The sequence below is a fragment of the Cucurbitaria berberidis genome, assembly GCF_010015615.1.
Source record: "Cucurbitaria berberidis CBS 394.84 unplaced genomic scaffold K460scaffold_2, whole genome shotgun sequence".
Taxonomy (NCBI): domain Eukaryota; kingdom Fungi; phylum Ascomycota; class Dothideomycetes; order Pleosporales; family Cucurbitariaceae; genus Cucurbitaria; species Cucurbitaria berberidis.
In genome coordinates, this window is record NW_024468936.1 from 2,384,665 (window position 1) to 2,400,675 (window position 16,011).

Here is a 16,011-nt window from a genome sequence, read left to right on the forward strand (position 1 = left end):
TGCGTAGCTTTTTATTAAAAAAAATTTATATTGCGTTTTAAAGCTTAAACTGCAAGCTATATTTAATTTTTTTTTTAAAAAAATTGTATATTATTGTATTAAAGCATCGCGTTTAATAGTAAAAAATTACTAATTTTAGTAGGGTCTTGGCATTGTAACTAACTTAACTGGGCAACCAACTCGCCCGTATAATACATTATATAATAGTAAAATTTTTTAAAATATAAAGTTTTAAAAATTTAAAATACTAAAAAAATAATATTTTTTAGTAAATATAAATTATACTAATAGCAATTTAATGCTTTTGCTATATTGCAGAATTTGCTATTATTTATAAAAAATTAAAAAAATTAATTACTAGCTTAAAACTAAGTTTAAGTTATTTAATTATTATTATTTAAGCTTTTAAAATATAGTAAAAAAAATTTTTAATATTTTTAAATATTATTAGCGTATTTTTAATTATTTATATAAATTTTTTATTAAAATACAAGTTAAGCTTATATATAATTTTACTACTATTTATAATTTTATTAATAAGTATTACTTAATTAATAAAGACTTTAAGCAGCTAGAATAGTATATATATAAAAATATTAATTTAAAGCAGCATAAAGTAAAAAATTACTTTAATATAAATATTATTAATAATAGCGCAAGTAGCTAAAAAAAAAAAATTATAAATTTATTATAAAAAAAATATTGCAAAGTAATAGGGCGCAATTTATAAAGTTAAATATAATATTATAATAAAAAAAATATAATATTTAAAAAAGTTAAAGTTTAAAATATTAAAGTTAAAATATTATATATTACTTATTTAGGCCTAGTACTATACTTAAATATACAGTTTTATATAGCAACTGCTTATAATTACTTACTATATTAGCTATTTTATAAAATTAACTACTATAAATTATAAATTTAGCTTATATTTATATTAAAGCTATTTTATATTTAAAATATAATTATTTTAAATAGCTACTAAATAGTATTATTATATTAGTTACGCTTTCTGCAGCTACTTATAGCTAATTATAAAGCTAACTATAGCTTAATACTTATTAATTAGTATAATTTTAGTATTATTATTTATTAAATATTTTAGTATACTTTGCACTTTAAAAAATTAATATTTTAATTAATTTTTTTATTATTAACTACTTAAATTTTTTTAACTAAATTACTGTTGCCCTCTTATATATAATGCTTTACTATAGCATTAAAATTAATTATATTACTTAATTTACTTAACTATTTAAGCAGCTACTTTTATACTTATTATTTTTTTATTTTTAGTATTTAAACTATAAATATTTTAGTAAAAAATTTATTTAAAAATATATTTATTAAAGCGTTTTGCAGCTTTATATTAAGTACTAAAAAGTACTATAAAAATATTTAAATTGCTTTTTATTAGTAATTTTATTTTATAATATTAATAAAAGCTTTAAATTAAAATGCAATTATAAAAATATAATAACTAAAATAATTAGTTAATATAAACTTTTTTACTTTTTTAATTATTTTAAATATTAATTAAGTTATAGGTCTTTTCTGCAAAGATATAAAACTATTACTTTTATTTATTATTAATAATTAAAATTTTAATTAAAAAGTTAAATTGCGCTTAATTAATAGTATTATTTTATTTTTATTTAAATTTTAAAATACTTTTTTAATTATTATAATATTTTATTTAGTAGCAAGCACTCTATTAAATAACTAGTAAAATTACTTAATATTTTTTATAAATTAGTATTTAAACTTACACGCTTTTAAATAAGCATTAAAATATACTTTTAAAATAACTAAATTACTAGTAATAATACTATTTTTATTAATACTAAAGCTAAATTAATTTGTAAGTTTAAACTAGACTTTTTAATTTTTTTTAATAGTATTATACTTTAATTTATAGCTTAAAATAGTAATAATAATAATTATTAAAGTAATATAAAATACTTTATATTTAATATATTTTTATACTTCTTTTTTATACTTAAAGTTTGTATAGTAGCTATATACAACTTTATTAATTAAAATATTTATAAAAGCTAATTTTATTACTTTTATTTAATATAATTGCAGCATTGCTAGACTATAGTATTATAATAATAATAATAATAATAACTATAGCAGCTATAGCGTTATAGAAAAAACAGGCTTATAAAAAAGTTATAAGCTTAATAATAGTAATATAAATAATATTTTTAATATAATATATTATAAAATAAAATTTAAAACAAGTATTAATAGCTTTATATTAGTAATAGTAAAGTTAATAATATATACTATAAAAAAATATAAAGTACTATAAAATAAAACTAATATTTTTAAATACTAAATAAACTTTTTAATTTTAATTTTATTTAGGCTAAATTGCTACACGTACTACTAGCTGCTTTTAGCTTAATACTACACTTAAAATAGGCCTAAACTTACTATTTGAAATAGAGGGCACCGAACAGGCCCCAAGCCAAACATGTGTAGTGACGTCATGTTCAATATTCCATCTCAGGACCCAGCGCCCGATGCTCTAGGGACTTCATCTACCATCTCGTTGGAGTGTGGTGCAATGAGTAATGCATGCGGACGTCTGCTGATCACTAACATTGCCTCATCATAATGACTTGCCTATTACCTATATTTCAATGAGCTTCAAGGCCAAATGCATAGAATTGTGCAACAGCTCAATGAGTTTGGATAATGACTATTACATGTCTAGAAGATACATATACGCTGCAAAGAGGAAACCGCCTCGCGCAAAGGAACAAGCAACGTTGCACAGTATGACAGGATTTGGATATCCATCCGCCTATCAACGCCAAACACTCCATACCAAATCCACTATGCATGTCCCACCGCAACTCATGCATCCGCTACCAGAGCGCAGCGTCCTTGTCGAACCGCACTATTTCCTTCCCACCATCTTCGACATCCTTCCTCGCCTTCATCCGCATATAGAAGATCGGACAATCTTTCGACTCACAAATGACCTCGCAATGAATACTGCCCTGACACCGCTGACATTGCGTCCACAGCCTAGCGAACCGAACCTCCAGCTCGCTGACCTTGCTCAGCGTCTTCTGGTACAGCTCACCAATGCGGGGCCGGCAGTTCTCACAAACAGCCCCATCCTTTTCATGCGCGGCCGTCAGTGGCTTCTTGCAGCCCATGCACGTTGCCGTCCTCTTTGCAAACTTCATCAGCCCGCCCATCGTAGGTGCGGCAACCGAGATGGAACGCGTGTGCTCGCCTGTGAGGAGCGAGTTTGCCTTCTTCTCCCCAAGAATCGGTTCGAAGATTCTGCCCAGCGGCTTCGCAAGCTGATTGTCTAGATAGTATCGCGTGTCGATAGGAAGGTTGTGTTCGAGCACGTAGAGTGGATCTTCGGATTTTTCAAAGTTTCGGGCTCCCGTGGCAGCCCTCACCATAACGTACGCGACACGGTCGCCGAGAGCAGGCGCAGAACCAGCGTCACGCTTCTTCATGCGGTCTGCGAGCTCTTTGTGTGCTTGCTTATTCGCGTAACCACCCGTGCCGTCCTTGCCTTCTTGTTTCGTTAGCGCCTTGGTGATGACGAGGTTGGACATGTCGATTTTATTTTGCAGCAGATCTGAAATGGTTTCCTTGACGAATCTGATCAATGTTAGTCATGGACTCCTGGATGGATTGGAACTCCTTACTCTTGCGCGCCATCCGGGTCTTGATCAATGAGCAACATGCGCAACGAAGTCTCAATGACTGTCTGCACCAGCCGGCAATTGTCACGGCGGACTGTCTCGATCCCCTTCGTGTCCATCTTGTCCCATTTGTCGGGGTTTGTCCAGTAAAGACCGGCATAACGCTTCTTGTTGATGAGCAAGTACGGGAAATAAACCTTCTCGAACTCGAGCTTGATCGGCTTGACAAACTTGGAAGATACGTATTCGGCAGCTTCCTCTCCCAACTTCATCGCTTCCGCTAGCTCCGAAGTACCGAACTTGACCATGACAGAGTCGGTGTCACCGTAGATGACTTCTGCATCATGGCTGTAGCCGTTGGCAATGGTATACTTTGCCTCAACTTCCGCCTTCGTCTTCTCAATCATTTGGCGACCAAAACTGGTTGTGCTACTAGCGATCGCAAGACAGGGTAGCTTGCCATTAGTAGCACCTGTGAGACCGTAGACAGAGTTTGCGCTGACCTTCAACGCCAGCTGACGACCGTTGAGCACGGCCTTCTTGAACGGATCCGTCTCGACTGCTAACTCTTTTCTTGCCCTCTTACGCGCGCCAAGCAACTCCTCTAGAATATTGGTCAAGAGACCCTTCCGAGTTTTGGCAGTACAAAACATGTCGCCGTTCGGAGTGACAATGTAATCTTCATCCTTCTTCATCTTAAGCTTTTCCACCGTCTGCTTATCTAACCAGGTTGTGTAGCAAAGATTGTGCGCTTGCATGATACTGGGATACAGAGAGGCGAAATCGAGGGTCGCAACAGGCTGCTTGTAGTAACCGCGTTTTGGTTCAATGACGGTTGCACCCTCATACTGATCGCCGCTGTCACCTTGGTTCGGGAGGTCCGGGACAACGAGTTGGTGGTCGAGAGCCTTACGAAACAGTTGGCTGATGAATCTGACTTGCTGTCCTCGGGAAAGCAGGTAGTTAAATGGTACACCTGTGACCCTAGCCATTTCCGTGTAGTTGACGAGGCACATGAGCTTGTCGAGCAATCGCTGTGGTAGGTAAGCATCCTTCAGGCAGTAGACAGCCAATCGTCTTCGGGAATTAGAGTCGCCATTGAAAAGTTCGGTGATCATGCTGTGATGCACGTCTTCCTTCTGCTCCTTCAAGAAGTGGGCGCAAACAGAATTGAGCGTGTAGCTCCGAAGTTGATGGTCGCGCTGAATGAGCTGAAGTAGGTCAAGTTGCAGACGGCCGTTCGTGTTGACGGTCTTTGTGTCTCGGTTGCCTAGTTGTTTACTCGAGAAGTTGGAGCTCTCAACCTTGGATTGCACCGTTTTTAGTCGCGACCAGTAAGGGAACTTCGGAAGTTTGAGATGCTTCGCCCGATCAAGCAAATATGGGAAATCGAAGTTGGACGTGTTGTAACCGATGATGACGTCTGGGTCGACTTCTTCAACAAAGTCGCGCCACTTCATGAGCATGTCTCCTTCATTCTGGAAGGAGAGTATCTGCGTCGCGACAATAGGGCTGACTGTGTCCAAGCAGAAGACGTTCCTGACAAATGGCTTCGGTTCACCGTACCTTGTTACAACGTTTGCAATCTGGATGACTGGATCCACATTCGCTTCTGGAAAGATACCCTTGCGGCCAGCGCACTCAATGTCGAAGGAAAGGATGCGGAGGGGAGCGAGCTTCGCCCACTCGCCGTCAGAGGAATGAGCGATCAATTCGCTATAAGGAACCTGCGCCTCGATTTGGCAGTTGGAGTGCCGGTCCCGAGGGTTGATCATCTTGTATTTGCCAACCGGAACTTCAACCCATGACATGCCAGAGACCTGAAAAGTAAGCAACACTCTTGTCTAGTTGTCTAAGAAGCCATACCTTTGTATCGATCATGAATCTGAGCACATAGGCGATGTTGTCAAATGTCAGAATACCATTTTCAGGGGAAGGCCAGAGTTGCTTGTAATTGGCACCTCCCTTCTGTACCATGGTCCGCACGCGGTTGATGAACTTCGGGTCGTTGACGGTTATCTTTAGGTATGGACTCTTCTGGTTTCCTTGGAAGCGCAGAATATTCTCCCTCATCGTCATTTGGACTGAGTTTATGACGGCTGAGTGCTGATTGAACTGCTTCTGGCACTCGCTCTCGAGGAAGACCTGGTAGGGATGGCAGTCCTCTTTGTGGAAGTTGATCGGTGCGGCAACGTAGAAGTAGTGAAGAAAGCCCGTAACGTGGAGGAGGACAGAGTGACCATCCTATGACACAGCGGTTAGCCTGATCTCCAGTCGTCTGTGAGAAACTGTACCTCTGTTACGCCAAATAGTTTCACGGTGGTCCGGCCTCCGCTCAGGACGCCCTCTTCAGCCTCGATTTGTTGAAAGACGAGCTTCTGTGTCATTTCATTGAAGTCATCTGATAGCGGTGGTCGCCGCCATTGCTGGTCTTTCTCTGTGTTTGTTCCCTTCAACGTCTCCATATCCTGCGTCATCTTCTCCAGCGTCTCCTCGAACTGGCTCGGCCCCACTTGACTCGAGTTGAAAGAGCCATTGACATTCTTGACTGGCGGCCTGCTGTGTCCATTGCCGTTGTCCAGCTTCAGCTTCTTCGCAGAGCGGGGCGAAGCCAGTAGGTTGGTGCGGGTGTGTGAGGCTTCGGCGAGGGCGCGTTTCGCCGGCGTCCTTGTAACGGTACCTGGCATCTTCGGATAGGCTGAATACAAGACGCAAGGTAAGAGGAAGGATGTCTTGTGTCGAATTTGATAGAGGATTGTTGATGTTCTGCGGAGCAAACGCGAAAGTACATGGAGTGAGACGCGGCCCTGGGAAAGCGCGACCGCGTCACTGGCTTGTGCCATCCCTGTACGTGATTAATGGGCCGCGCCACACGGGCCACAAGCCACAAGCCACAAGCCACGAGTCACGAGCCACCAGTTCACATGTCTGTCTTGACCTGTGTCATATCGTCGGGCTTTTGACAGGTAATTGACAAGTAATCAAATGCTGGAGGAAACTGGGAATGCTTCATTCGTCATCAAGGTCTTGAAGTTTTAGAGTCTCTTGATCTCACTGCATAATCATCCGTATCGCATTGACAGTAGCATCTCGCTAGGCGTCTCCACCTCCAACAATGTGTCAAAGATCAGCCGACCTCGGGACGAGCGAGCCATTCAGGCCTCTTACGGTAAGCGTTGGCCTAAGCATTACATATCGAGCATTTTCAATTGACTCGGGATCGCTAACCTTCAGCAACACAATCTCGACCCTAGTCACCCGTTCTCGCCGCCACTAGTTGACACAACCATTATCCAGCACGATCCCCCAATCATGGCGACGAACCAAACAGACGTGATCATCACGCCCGTCGAGGATGAGCTAGACCTGAGGCAAGCTAACCACTGTGTCTCCGAAGCTTTCGGTCGCCAGACGAATGATGCCGTCTGGATGCTGATGAACCCTGGCTGGGATACGGAAGAAGGACAGGAGAAGAACGCCTTGAACTTGATCAAGCAGTGGCGGTCCATCACAACCAACAAGGACGGACATCCCAATTCCCTATACTTGAAGGCTACCTTGCCGGACCCGAAAAATCAGGGCAAGCGGAGAGTTGTTGGCCTGGCCGTATGGAAGCAATTATCATTTGTCGAAGGCTGCGGTGATCCGTTTACCGGCGACATGACAGAAGCAGTCAAGGACCTTGATGAGCAGGATCAGCGTTTTGCAACGCAGATGTTCCGCTCACTCTGGAAACGACGCATCGAGTATATACGCGAGGTTTCATCATCCGACTCGGGCCATAGTCCACCTGCTGTCTTCACTTTGGATCTCTGCGCCGTAGACCCAGCGTTCCAGCGACGTGGCATCGCAGCCAAACTGGTCGAAGCCGGCTTGCGAGAAGCAAAGAGGAGAGGCAATTTGGAATGCACGACGGAGGGAAGTGCTATGGGCAGAGCGGTCTACCGAAGATTGGGATTCAGGGATGAAGGTGTGGGCGATATTGTGTTCGAAGTGGATGAAGGGTTCAAAGCGAGGGATAAGCCGCCGAATGTATTTTTGAGGACCGGCGTTTGATGGTACTTCGTAGATCACCCAACGCAACTCGACGTGTACCGTAGAATGAAGCGCCCCGCAATCATTGGCACATCTGTCATCTCCGATGGTGCGGCTCGATAGCTTCTTGCCGTTTGAGGAAGGTGGGATGATAGGCCTAAGAGTGGGACATTCGAGGTCGCTCCAAGCTACCCCGCCACGTCAAAAGTCCACGACGACCCCATCCTCGTCGTTCACTCTCTTTGCGTGTCAGAAGTCTCATATTTCCTTTCGACTGTTACAGATACAATAGGGCTTGGACTGACCACGAAAAGCCCCGATTTGACACGCGAAGTCGGCCCCAACCGCCGCTATGTCTATTGTCGACATTCATACCCATGTCTACCCTCCAAAGTACATGGAGCTGTTGCGGTCACGTTCGACCGTTCCATACGTTCGCACATTCCCTGATGCACCTGACTCTGCGCGCCTCATCATTCTACCTGGCGAAGATGACCCATCAACGCCATCGACCTCACGCGGTCGTCCAATAGGTACTGAATACTACGACATCAGAGAGAAGATAGCATTTATGGACCTCCACAAGATCGACAAATCCGTGATCTCGTTAGCCAACCCCTGGCTGGACTTCTTACCTGCTGAAGAAGCGGGCGAAGCAGCACAGAAGATCAACGACGATGTGAACGATCAATGCTCGCAATACCCCGGACGACTGTACTTCTTCGGTACGCTACCACTTTCTGCATCACCTGATGTTATAACCGCCGAAATCGAACGGTTAGACACATTAAAATACGCAAGGGGTGTGATAATGGGCACGTCCGGGCTTGGACAGGGGCTTGACGATACGAACCTGGACCCAGTATACGCAGCACTGGAGAAGCATCAGCAACTCATATTCTTACACCCTCACTATGGCCTTCCATCTTCCGTATATGGACCGCGCGCAAGCGAGTACGGGCACGTGCTCCCCTTAGCACTAGGCTTCCCGTTGGAGACGACTATTGCGGTAACCAGAATGCTGCTTAGTGGTGTATGGGACAAATTCACGAAACTCAACGTGTTGCTGGCACATTCAGGTGGTACACTACCCTTCCTGGCTGGTCGTATTGAGTCCTGTATATTACATGATGGACATCTGAAGAAACTTGGCAAGACGGAGAAGCGTAGGGATGTGTGGGATATCTTGAAAACGAATATCTATCTCGATGCAGTCATCTACTCTGAGGTTGGACTGAAGGCTGCTCTCGAAGCCTCAGGGTCTGATCGGTTGTTGTTCGGTATGTAAACAGGGTTGACATGACCAGCAAGATGCTAACGCGGCGCAGGTACGGATCATCCATTCTTTCCACCGCTAGAGGAAGATGCCAGTGAATGGCACAGTGTCACAGCGAACTACGGGGCTATCGCGAAAGCGCTTGCTGGGGATGAGAAGAAGGCACATGGTGTACTTGGCGGAAATGCGACCCGGATATTACGGCTTGACTAGACGTGAAGAAACCCTAGCCGTATTCATCTTACATCTTTAACTTTTGTGGATCATGTTACATGCCCCAGTACAAAGGGTACTACCAAGTACTTCGATGGACTGTATGTGCAAGAGCCTAGAGGTATCTGGGCCTCAATGAAATTGGTTTGGCTTCGTGCGAAAGGGTACGGTAGTCTGCTCAAAGTAAAAATCCACTATGACCTAGCTAGCTATTTGAGCCTTATCTAGACGGCCTCGCTGCAACGTCACGTAAGGGTTAAGCTTGATTCCCACGAAGGTTGCATTGACCGGGGTATGAGCATGCGGGGCGGAATAAATACGGCTGGTGACATCCTTGCTAGACAACCATAACTTATGAACGAGTACAAGTACTACGATCCCACCATTCTAAGCGTGTAGCCATCGAATTTACTTTTCACCTTTCCTTGGTATGGCGCTACGATTCTTTTCGATCTTAATTTGTATTGTTAGTGCTCTTCAGCCACTCCCACCTGTGCAGTGGGTCGGCAGTAACTCTACGAACTCCGGGTTCTCCTTGAGCAAAGCATCGAGGGAGATTTATATTGACAGGTCTTTCGGAAATGTCAGAGATACAGAGGGTCTGACACTAATACCACCGACCGCCCATGAATTCGCGGAAACATTCCGCAGCGACATCTCAGCGCTCTTTGGTGGAGATTGGACGCTCGTGCAAGTCGATGAACTTCCTTCGACCGGAATTCTACTAGGAAGATTTAGGGGTAGTGGGGACCAGATTATCTATGAGAACGGTCGTGTCACAGAAGAAGGGTATGAAATCGAAGTCACTGATGGGAGGGTGTATATTGGCGGGGTCGGGGCGCGAGGCTTGTTCTGGGGCACACGAACCCTTCTCCAAGAACTACTGATCTCGAATGGCTCGGTTTCACCTGGTCGAGCAGTAGATACACCTGCGTATGCAACCCGCGGGTATATGGTAGGTCTCCGCGGTACAATGTGCATTCCCTTCTTTGCAGGATTCGCTTACCTCATAATAGGTACGTTTTATTTTTGCCTTCAAAATCATCGTCAAGTTGCATTTCCTACAAGACGCCTTCAGGTACCTAATTATTCTCTTGTGAGCTTGCACTAATTTGGTACCCCCTGGTCTACCAGCTCGATGCAGGAAGGAAATGGTACGCACCTGATCTCCTAAAGGAGCTGTGCACGTACGCTTCATTCTTCAAGATTTCAGAATTTCATTACCATTCCAGCGACAACTACCCTTTGAATCGCGGTCACAATGATACCTGGTCCGAAGTCTTCTCGCATTTTTCCCTGTATCCGGAAGAGAACACAGAGTTGCAAGGACTCATTCAACGCCGAAATGAAACTTTGTCCCGCGCCGACTTCGAGGGCTTGCAGACACACTGTGCGCAGCGAGGTGTCACTATAGTGCCCGAGATTGAAGCACCTGGTCACGCCCTCGCGATCACAAAGTGGAAGCCTGAACTAGCATTGGTAAAGAAGGACTTACTAAACCTGAGCCATCCGGATGCAATTCCAACAGTCAAGGCTATCTGGGCAGAATTCTTGCCTTGGTTTCAGACCAAGGAAGTGCATATTGGTGCAGACGAGTACGACTCTGAGCTAGCGGACGACTACATCAATTTCGTGAACGAAATGGCCACGTTCATTAACACGACATCGGCGAAGCGCATCCGCATATGGGGCACACATGAGCCATCTGTGAATCTCGAAGTCTCCAAGGAGATTATTGTTCAGCACTGGTAATTCGGGCAATCAGATCCTGTCGACCTTCAGGGTACCGGGTACAGTTTGATCAACTCCGAGGACTGGTGGGCGTACATGAGCCTCAAGAATGACCACATGCCTATACTACCAGCAAGATATCCGCAGTTTTACAATGTAACGCGCACCATGAACTTTGCCAATGTTCCAGGTCTGCAGTGGGATCCGTCGCTGTTCAACCCGATTAACACAACAGAGCAGCTTCAGCCAGGTGCGAGCGGGAACAAAGGGGCTATATTAGCTGCATGGAATGACAATGGCCAGGATTCTACGACGCAGCTGGAGGCGTACTATGCCATGCGGGAAGGAATACCCGTGATGGCAGCGCGTTCCTGGGCGGGAAAACGAGGCGCGAAGATTAAAGTGGAGGAACTGGCGGAGAGTATCGCGCTTTTGGTATGTATGTCTCTCCCTCACACGGCAATACTCTACTAACCTCACCATTCATTAGGCGTCTAAGGCCCCTGGACAGAACCTTGATCGAAGACTACCCTTTTCGCAGCAGCCTTCTCAGAACTCACCACTGCTTTCATGGACACGGAAATCCCTGGATCCCACAAGTACACTCTTGAGCAAAGGCTCGTACGGACCGCCTTACACATTAACACTTAACGTGTCCTCGCCATTTACCCTCTGGGGGCCCGACACTTCATTATCCTTAGTTGCGAATATCAGTTTTAGCAGTCCTAACACCACGACGTTAATCTTCACCACCGCGGACAACTTCCCATATCCCTTACGCTCTGTCTCCAAACATGATGGCCACGACCCCGGCCATCCAGGCCGTATATGGACCAATCAGTCCACATCATCACATGAGCCCGTCACAATTTCTTTACCCGCAACACTGCGTATCGAAACGGATGTCGGCAATGGCAGTCGTGTGTGGGTGAACGAAGAGTTTGCGGGTCGTTTCGAAGTTTTCGTGTTTGGGGGTCGCAATACGTTGTTTAGCTGGAGTCAGATGGCGCTTGTCACCCCACTGGAGAAGATTGAGGGTGGTATTGATGGGCTGAAGCTTGAAGAGGGCGTGGGATCGCGACTGTCTCAGAATGGCAATGATAGTTATGTTGGGCCGCCAGTGGAGAATGCAGCAGGAAAGTTAGTGGCGTGTAGGGCGGGGTTGGTTGGTCTGCTTTTCGGTCTGGTGGCATTCATTTAATCAACATAGGGTCCAGATGGCTAAACGGGAATGTGCAAAGTAGTGGGTGACATAGCATTGCATGCTCGATGATCATCCATCCCATGCCACTTTAGTATCAGTGTACCCAGTGAGTGATGTCTGTGTATTTGGAAAGCTTTCGTTCTGTTTTCTCAGACCCTAGTACGTAGCCGTTAACCTCTTTATGATATAATCCCCGCTTGTCACATCTTCATAATTCCTTCCCGTGCTCTCAAATGTCCCTGGTATCGCCTCAATCATTCGGTCGTAGTTGGGGTTGCAGAAGTATGCTATTGAATACCTTGGCGGGTACTCATCCTTGTCTGCGTCCTCTGGCTTTGGCGGCGGCTCTATGACGCGGTGGATTGTCGACTTGATTGTGTCATTGGACCAGCGCGTTAATAGGTCGCCAGCGTTGACGACAATAGTGCCTTCGATGGGCGTCCCATTGACGAACGTACCCTTTGGCGAACGCACTTGTAGACCACCACGCGCATCTTGAAAGAGGAGGGTTATCGAGCCTGAGTCGTGTCAGCTAGCTAGCTTCAGTGCTCAGCGTACACATCCCTACCGTAATCGCTGTGCTCGCCTGCCCGGACCTGTACGTGTCCATCATCTCTCTTGAAGATGGACTTGGGCACGCTAGGATAGTGCAGCAGTCTCAGCGTGTTGTCACCCGCATCCGTGAATTTGTCGAACCAACTCTCCTCGATACCCATACCCAGTGCAATCGCTCGCATGACTTGTATGTTAAGGCCCTTACACAATTCAAAAAAGCGCAACATCTCCTTCTTGAATTCTACCGCTTGCTCATCCCCGCTGGGCCACATGTTTGGCGTCTCAGGCTGATCATCCCGTCCAATCTCCAGGCTCTCCTTCAGATCTGGCACGGTTTTTCGCAGTTCCGCCTCCGTTCCTGTCTCCTCCAACACAACGAGCTTCTCGCGGCCCTGCGCAGTGTAGCCACGATTCGCTGCGGCCGAGTACCATGCTAATGCGTCCTTCTGCTCCTTGGGGCGGGCGAAGAATTTTGCCGAATGCGAGAAGACGGTGGATACGGCAGAGGGCGATATACCGTGGTTTTTGAGGTAGATGAAGCCCGAGTTCTGGAAACCATGGAGGACAGCGTCGGCGGTCTGTTTTCTTGCGATGTGGCTGCCAGAAAGGAAGGCGGAGAAATCTATGAGCTGGACATTGTTAAAGGAATCAAAGGCTGCGAGGGGCCAAAATGGATGCGTACTGGAATGACTAGGTCATCCTGCGAGACTGCGGAATCCACCGTGATCTCTGCCATTGTCACGTAGGCTTATTAGAGGTTGCGGCGCGTCGTGAATAAGTGTACGAGGCCGACGACAGGCATCAGGCGATAAACGCAATTCACGCTTCAGCGGCCATCTCCGCCATGGCGCGAGCATGGGAAGATGCCCAGGTATCTTGTCACGAGGGGTCATGCCGTAGGCGGAAGGTGCACACGAGGAGGGATGTGGTTGCATGAGCGATAAGGCTAATGGTGGGGTAGAGCTCAACACCAAGGCGACATCGTGACAAGTTCGCCCGACAGCCCGACAGTCGATTTCAACTTTTAAGATTCTGATGGTTTAGTCTACATATTTGTGTTTTCTACTTTATCGTGTAGTTAGTTCCTGTTTGATCTTTGCGATTCCCGTCTACATCAACACAACAAAGAGGTAACAAAGGGTCACAATACTACACGAAGAGGCATGTATATGCAGCAGTCTATTATGAAGTCGCTTTACCGAGATTACCAAACCATCGAGCTAGAGTAGAGGAGAGTGTAGGTAAAACGCCCGCATCTTCCGACGAAGAGACCAAGCCGACACTAGTGCGAGGGAAGGTTAGCGCATCGGAGAAAACTCGACTCCTGTCGACTACACACCAACCAATCCATCTCTGAGCCATCTCCAGCAGCATTGTAGCATCATCATGTCTTGTTAGCATTTCTGCATTTTATCGGCGTTCTTCCCTTTCAGCAAAGCAGCAGAGAGACTGTTCATGGATCGGCATCAGCGTATCGTAGGCCAAGTTGCCTCTAAAGTCAAGGAATATTTCACGCGCAAAGAGCCCTTCCGCATCTCACACGGCTCAACCAACAGCACACGCCCGAATCTCAAAAGGCGCGTTGTCGACATCAGCTCTCTCCGCAATGTTGTTAGCATTGACGAGAAAAATAAAACTGCGCTTGTAGAACCAAATGTCCCCATGGATCGGCTCGTAGAGGCCACGCTTCCTCATGGCCTCGTGCCGCCTGTTGTCATGGAGTTTCCTGGCATTACTGTAGGAGGAGGGTATGCAGGCACCGCGGGCGAGAGCAGTAGTTTCAAATATGGTTTCTTCGATCGCACAATCAACGAAGTGGAGATGGTACTAGCGGATGGCGCGGTGGTAAAGGCAAGTGAGAAGGAGAATAAAGATTTATTTCGAGGAGCTGCGGGTGCGGTAGGAACACTGGGTGTTACGACCTTGGTCAATCTGAAACTTATTCGGGCCAAAAAGTATGTGAAAACGACGTACTATCCCACGCGTAGCGTTGCTCAGGCGGTCAAGGAAGTCAGAGAGCAGACGCAAGGTGGGAAGGGCGATAAAAATCACTACGTGGATGGCGTATTGTTCAGCAAAGAGCATGGCGCAATTATTACGGGCGAGATGACCGACGAGCTTCCAGTGAACACGAAGCCGCAAACATTCAGCAGCCCTTGGGACCCATGGTTCTATCTGCATGTCGAAGCAGCAACCCGCGCCTCCACAGCGCCAGTAGTTGAGTACATCCCGCTCGCCGAGTATATGTTTCGTTACGATCGCGGGGGCTTTTGGGTTGGTCGCTCGGCATTCGGCTACATGCGCTTTCCCTTCAACAAGTACACTCGGTGGTTCTTAGACGACTTTTTGCACACACGAATGCTGTATCGCGCTCTGCATGCCTCGGGTATTGCAACACGCTATATCGTGCAAGACATGGCCCTACCGTATTTAAAGGCCGAGAAGTTTATCGACTATACCGACAAGACGTTCAACATCTGGCCAATCTGGTTATGTCCTCTGAAACAAAGCGAGCAGCCTACAATGCACCCTCACACCAAAGGCGAGCTGAAAGATGACCAGATGCTAAACATTGGGCTGTGGGGCTTTGGGCCGAAAGATCCGAAGGAGTACCTTCGCAAGAATCGCGCGCTCGAGAACACTCTAGGTGAAATGGGTGGTATGAAGTGGTTGTATGCACATACATACTACAACAAGGACGAATTCTGGGCACAATTCGATCGCAAATGGCATGAAGGGCTACGGAAGAAGTACAATGCGGAGACGTTCCCTGGTGTATATGATAAGGTGCATGTTGACATTGAGAAATATACGGCCATGGCGAAGAAGGACTGGGGCTTGCGATTGAGGGGTATCTGGCCGCTTAGTGGATTCTGGGGGATTTGGAAGGCGATACAAAGTAAAGACTACATGGCCCATCGCAATTCGACGTGGAGATGGAGAGAGTGATGTATGTACACTCTAGCAGTGTATAGAAGACACAGTTGTGTGAGTATGTAACATTAAGAGTTAATAAGACACGAGAGGATTGCGATATTCTAGATGTTTACGAATTGCTCGTGCAGTTGCGTGGCAACCCTGGTAAAAGGTGATCTCTATTGTCATGTAAGGAGCCAATTTGACTTGCGGTAAACAGGAATGATAGCTCTGTCAAATTCCCTGGACAACAAGTGGTAACGGTGTTAAAATACTCCAAGCAGCTGTTCCTCGCATAATGCAACATCCTGCTGCTCATTATCGAAAAAAATGGCGTAATTTCAGTACATTGTACAATGGCAGGCAGTTAAACTCGCCCAAAATTGGTAGCTCAG

General features: G+C 45.3%; 6 protein-coding genes across 6 annotated transcripts; 4 read left to right on the forward strand and 2 right to left on the reverse strand.

Annotated features, from left to right (window-relative positions):
- Positions 1 to 2,683: 2,683 nt before the first annotated feature.
- Positions 2,684 to 6,498, reverse strand: K460DRAFT_307363 (catalytic subunit DNA polymeras-like protein delta). The gene is made up of 4 exons (XM_040930064.1): positions 5,981 to 6,498; positions 5,553 to 5,930; positions 3,690 to 5,506; positions 2,684 to 3,642 (listed from the first exon to the last, which is right to left on the reverse strand). Exons 1-4 carry the CDS (start codon positions 6,371 to 6,373, stop codon positions 2,883 to 2,885), a joined length of 3,348 nt encoding a protein of 1,115 aa, XP_040790353.1. The 5' UTR covers positions 6,374 to 6,498; the 3' UTR covers positions 2,684 to 2,882.
- A 500-nt stretch (positions 6,499 to 6,998) lies between these two features.
- K460DRAFT_403114 (uncharacterized protein) lies at positions 6,999 to 7,742 on the forward strand (the record flags this gene model as incomplete). The annotated part of the gene is made up of 1 exon (XM_040936593.1): positions 6,999 to 7,742. One exon carries the CDS (start codon positions 6,999 to 7,001, stop codon positions 7,740 to 7,742), a length of 744 nt encoding a protein of 247 aa, XP_040790354.1.
- A 191-nt stretch (positions 7,743 to 7,933) lies between these two features.
- K460DRAFT_363829 (uracil-5-carboxylate decarboxylase) lies at positions 7,934 to 9,575 on the forward strand. The gene is made up of 2 exons (XM_040932894.1): positions 7,934 to 9,001; positions 9,050 to 9,575. The coding sequence occupies exons 1-2, from the start codon at positions 8,074 to 8,076 to the stop codon at positions 9,208 to 9,210; spliced, it is 1,089 nt and encodes a 362-aa protein (XP_040790355.1). The 5' UTR covers positions 7,934 to 8,073; the 3' UTR covers positions 9,211 to 9,575.
- A 65-nt stretch (positions 9,576 to 9,640) lies between these two features.
- On the forward strand, positions 9,641 to 12,142 carry K460DRAFT_403116 (glycoside hydrolase family 20 protein; the record flags this gene model as incomplete). Its single annotated transcript, XM_040936594.1, has 4 exons — positions 9,641 to 10,226; positions 10,355 to 10,958; positions 11,007 to 11,376; positions 11,432 to 12,142. 4 exons carry the CDS (start codon positions 9,641 to 9,643, stop codon positions 12,140 to 12,142), a joined length of 2,271 nt encoding a protein of 756 aa, XP_040790356.1.
- A 159-nt stretch (positions 12,143 to 12,301) lies between these two features.
- K460DRAFT_374783 (thymine dioxygenase) lies at positions 12,302 to 13,436 on the reverse strand (the record flags this gene model as incomplete). Its single annotated transcript, XM_040934699.1, has 3 exons — positions 12,302 to 12,663; positions 12,714 to 13,329; positions 13,383 to 13,436. The coding sequence occupies 3 exons, from the start codon at positions 13,434 to 13,436 to the stop codon at positions 12,302 to 12,304; spliced, it is 1,032 nt and encodes a 343-aa protein (XP_040790357.1).
- Positions 13,437 to 13,716: 280 nt separating this feature from the next.
- Positions 13,717 to 15,879, forward strand: K460DRAFT_363834 (24-dehydrocholesterol reductase-like protein precursor). Its single transcript, XM_040932895.1, has one exon. It carries the CDS (start codon positions 14,156 to 14,158, stop codon positions 15,647 to 15,649), a length of 1,494 nt encoding a protein of 497 aa, XP_040790358.1. The 5' UTR covers positions 13,717 to 14,155; the 3' UTR covers positions 15,650 to 15,879.
- Positions 15,880 to 16,011: the final 132 nt, after the last annotated feature.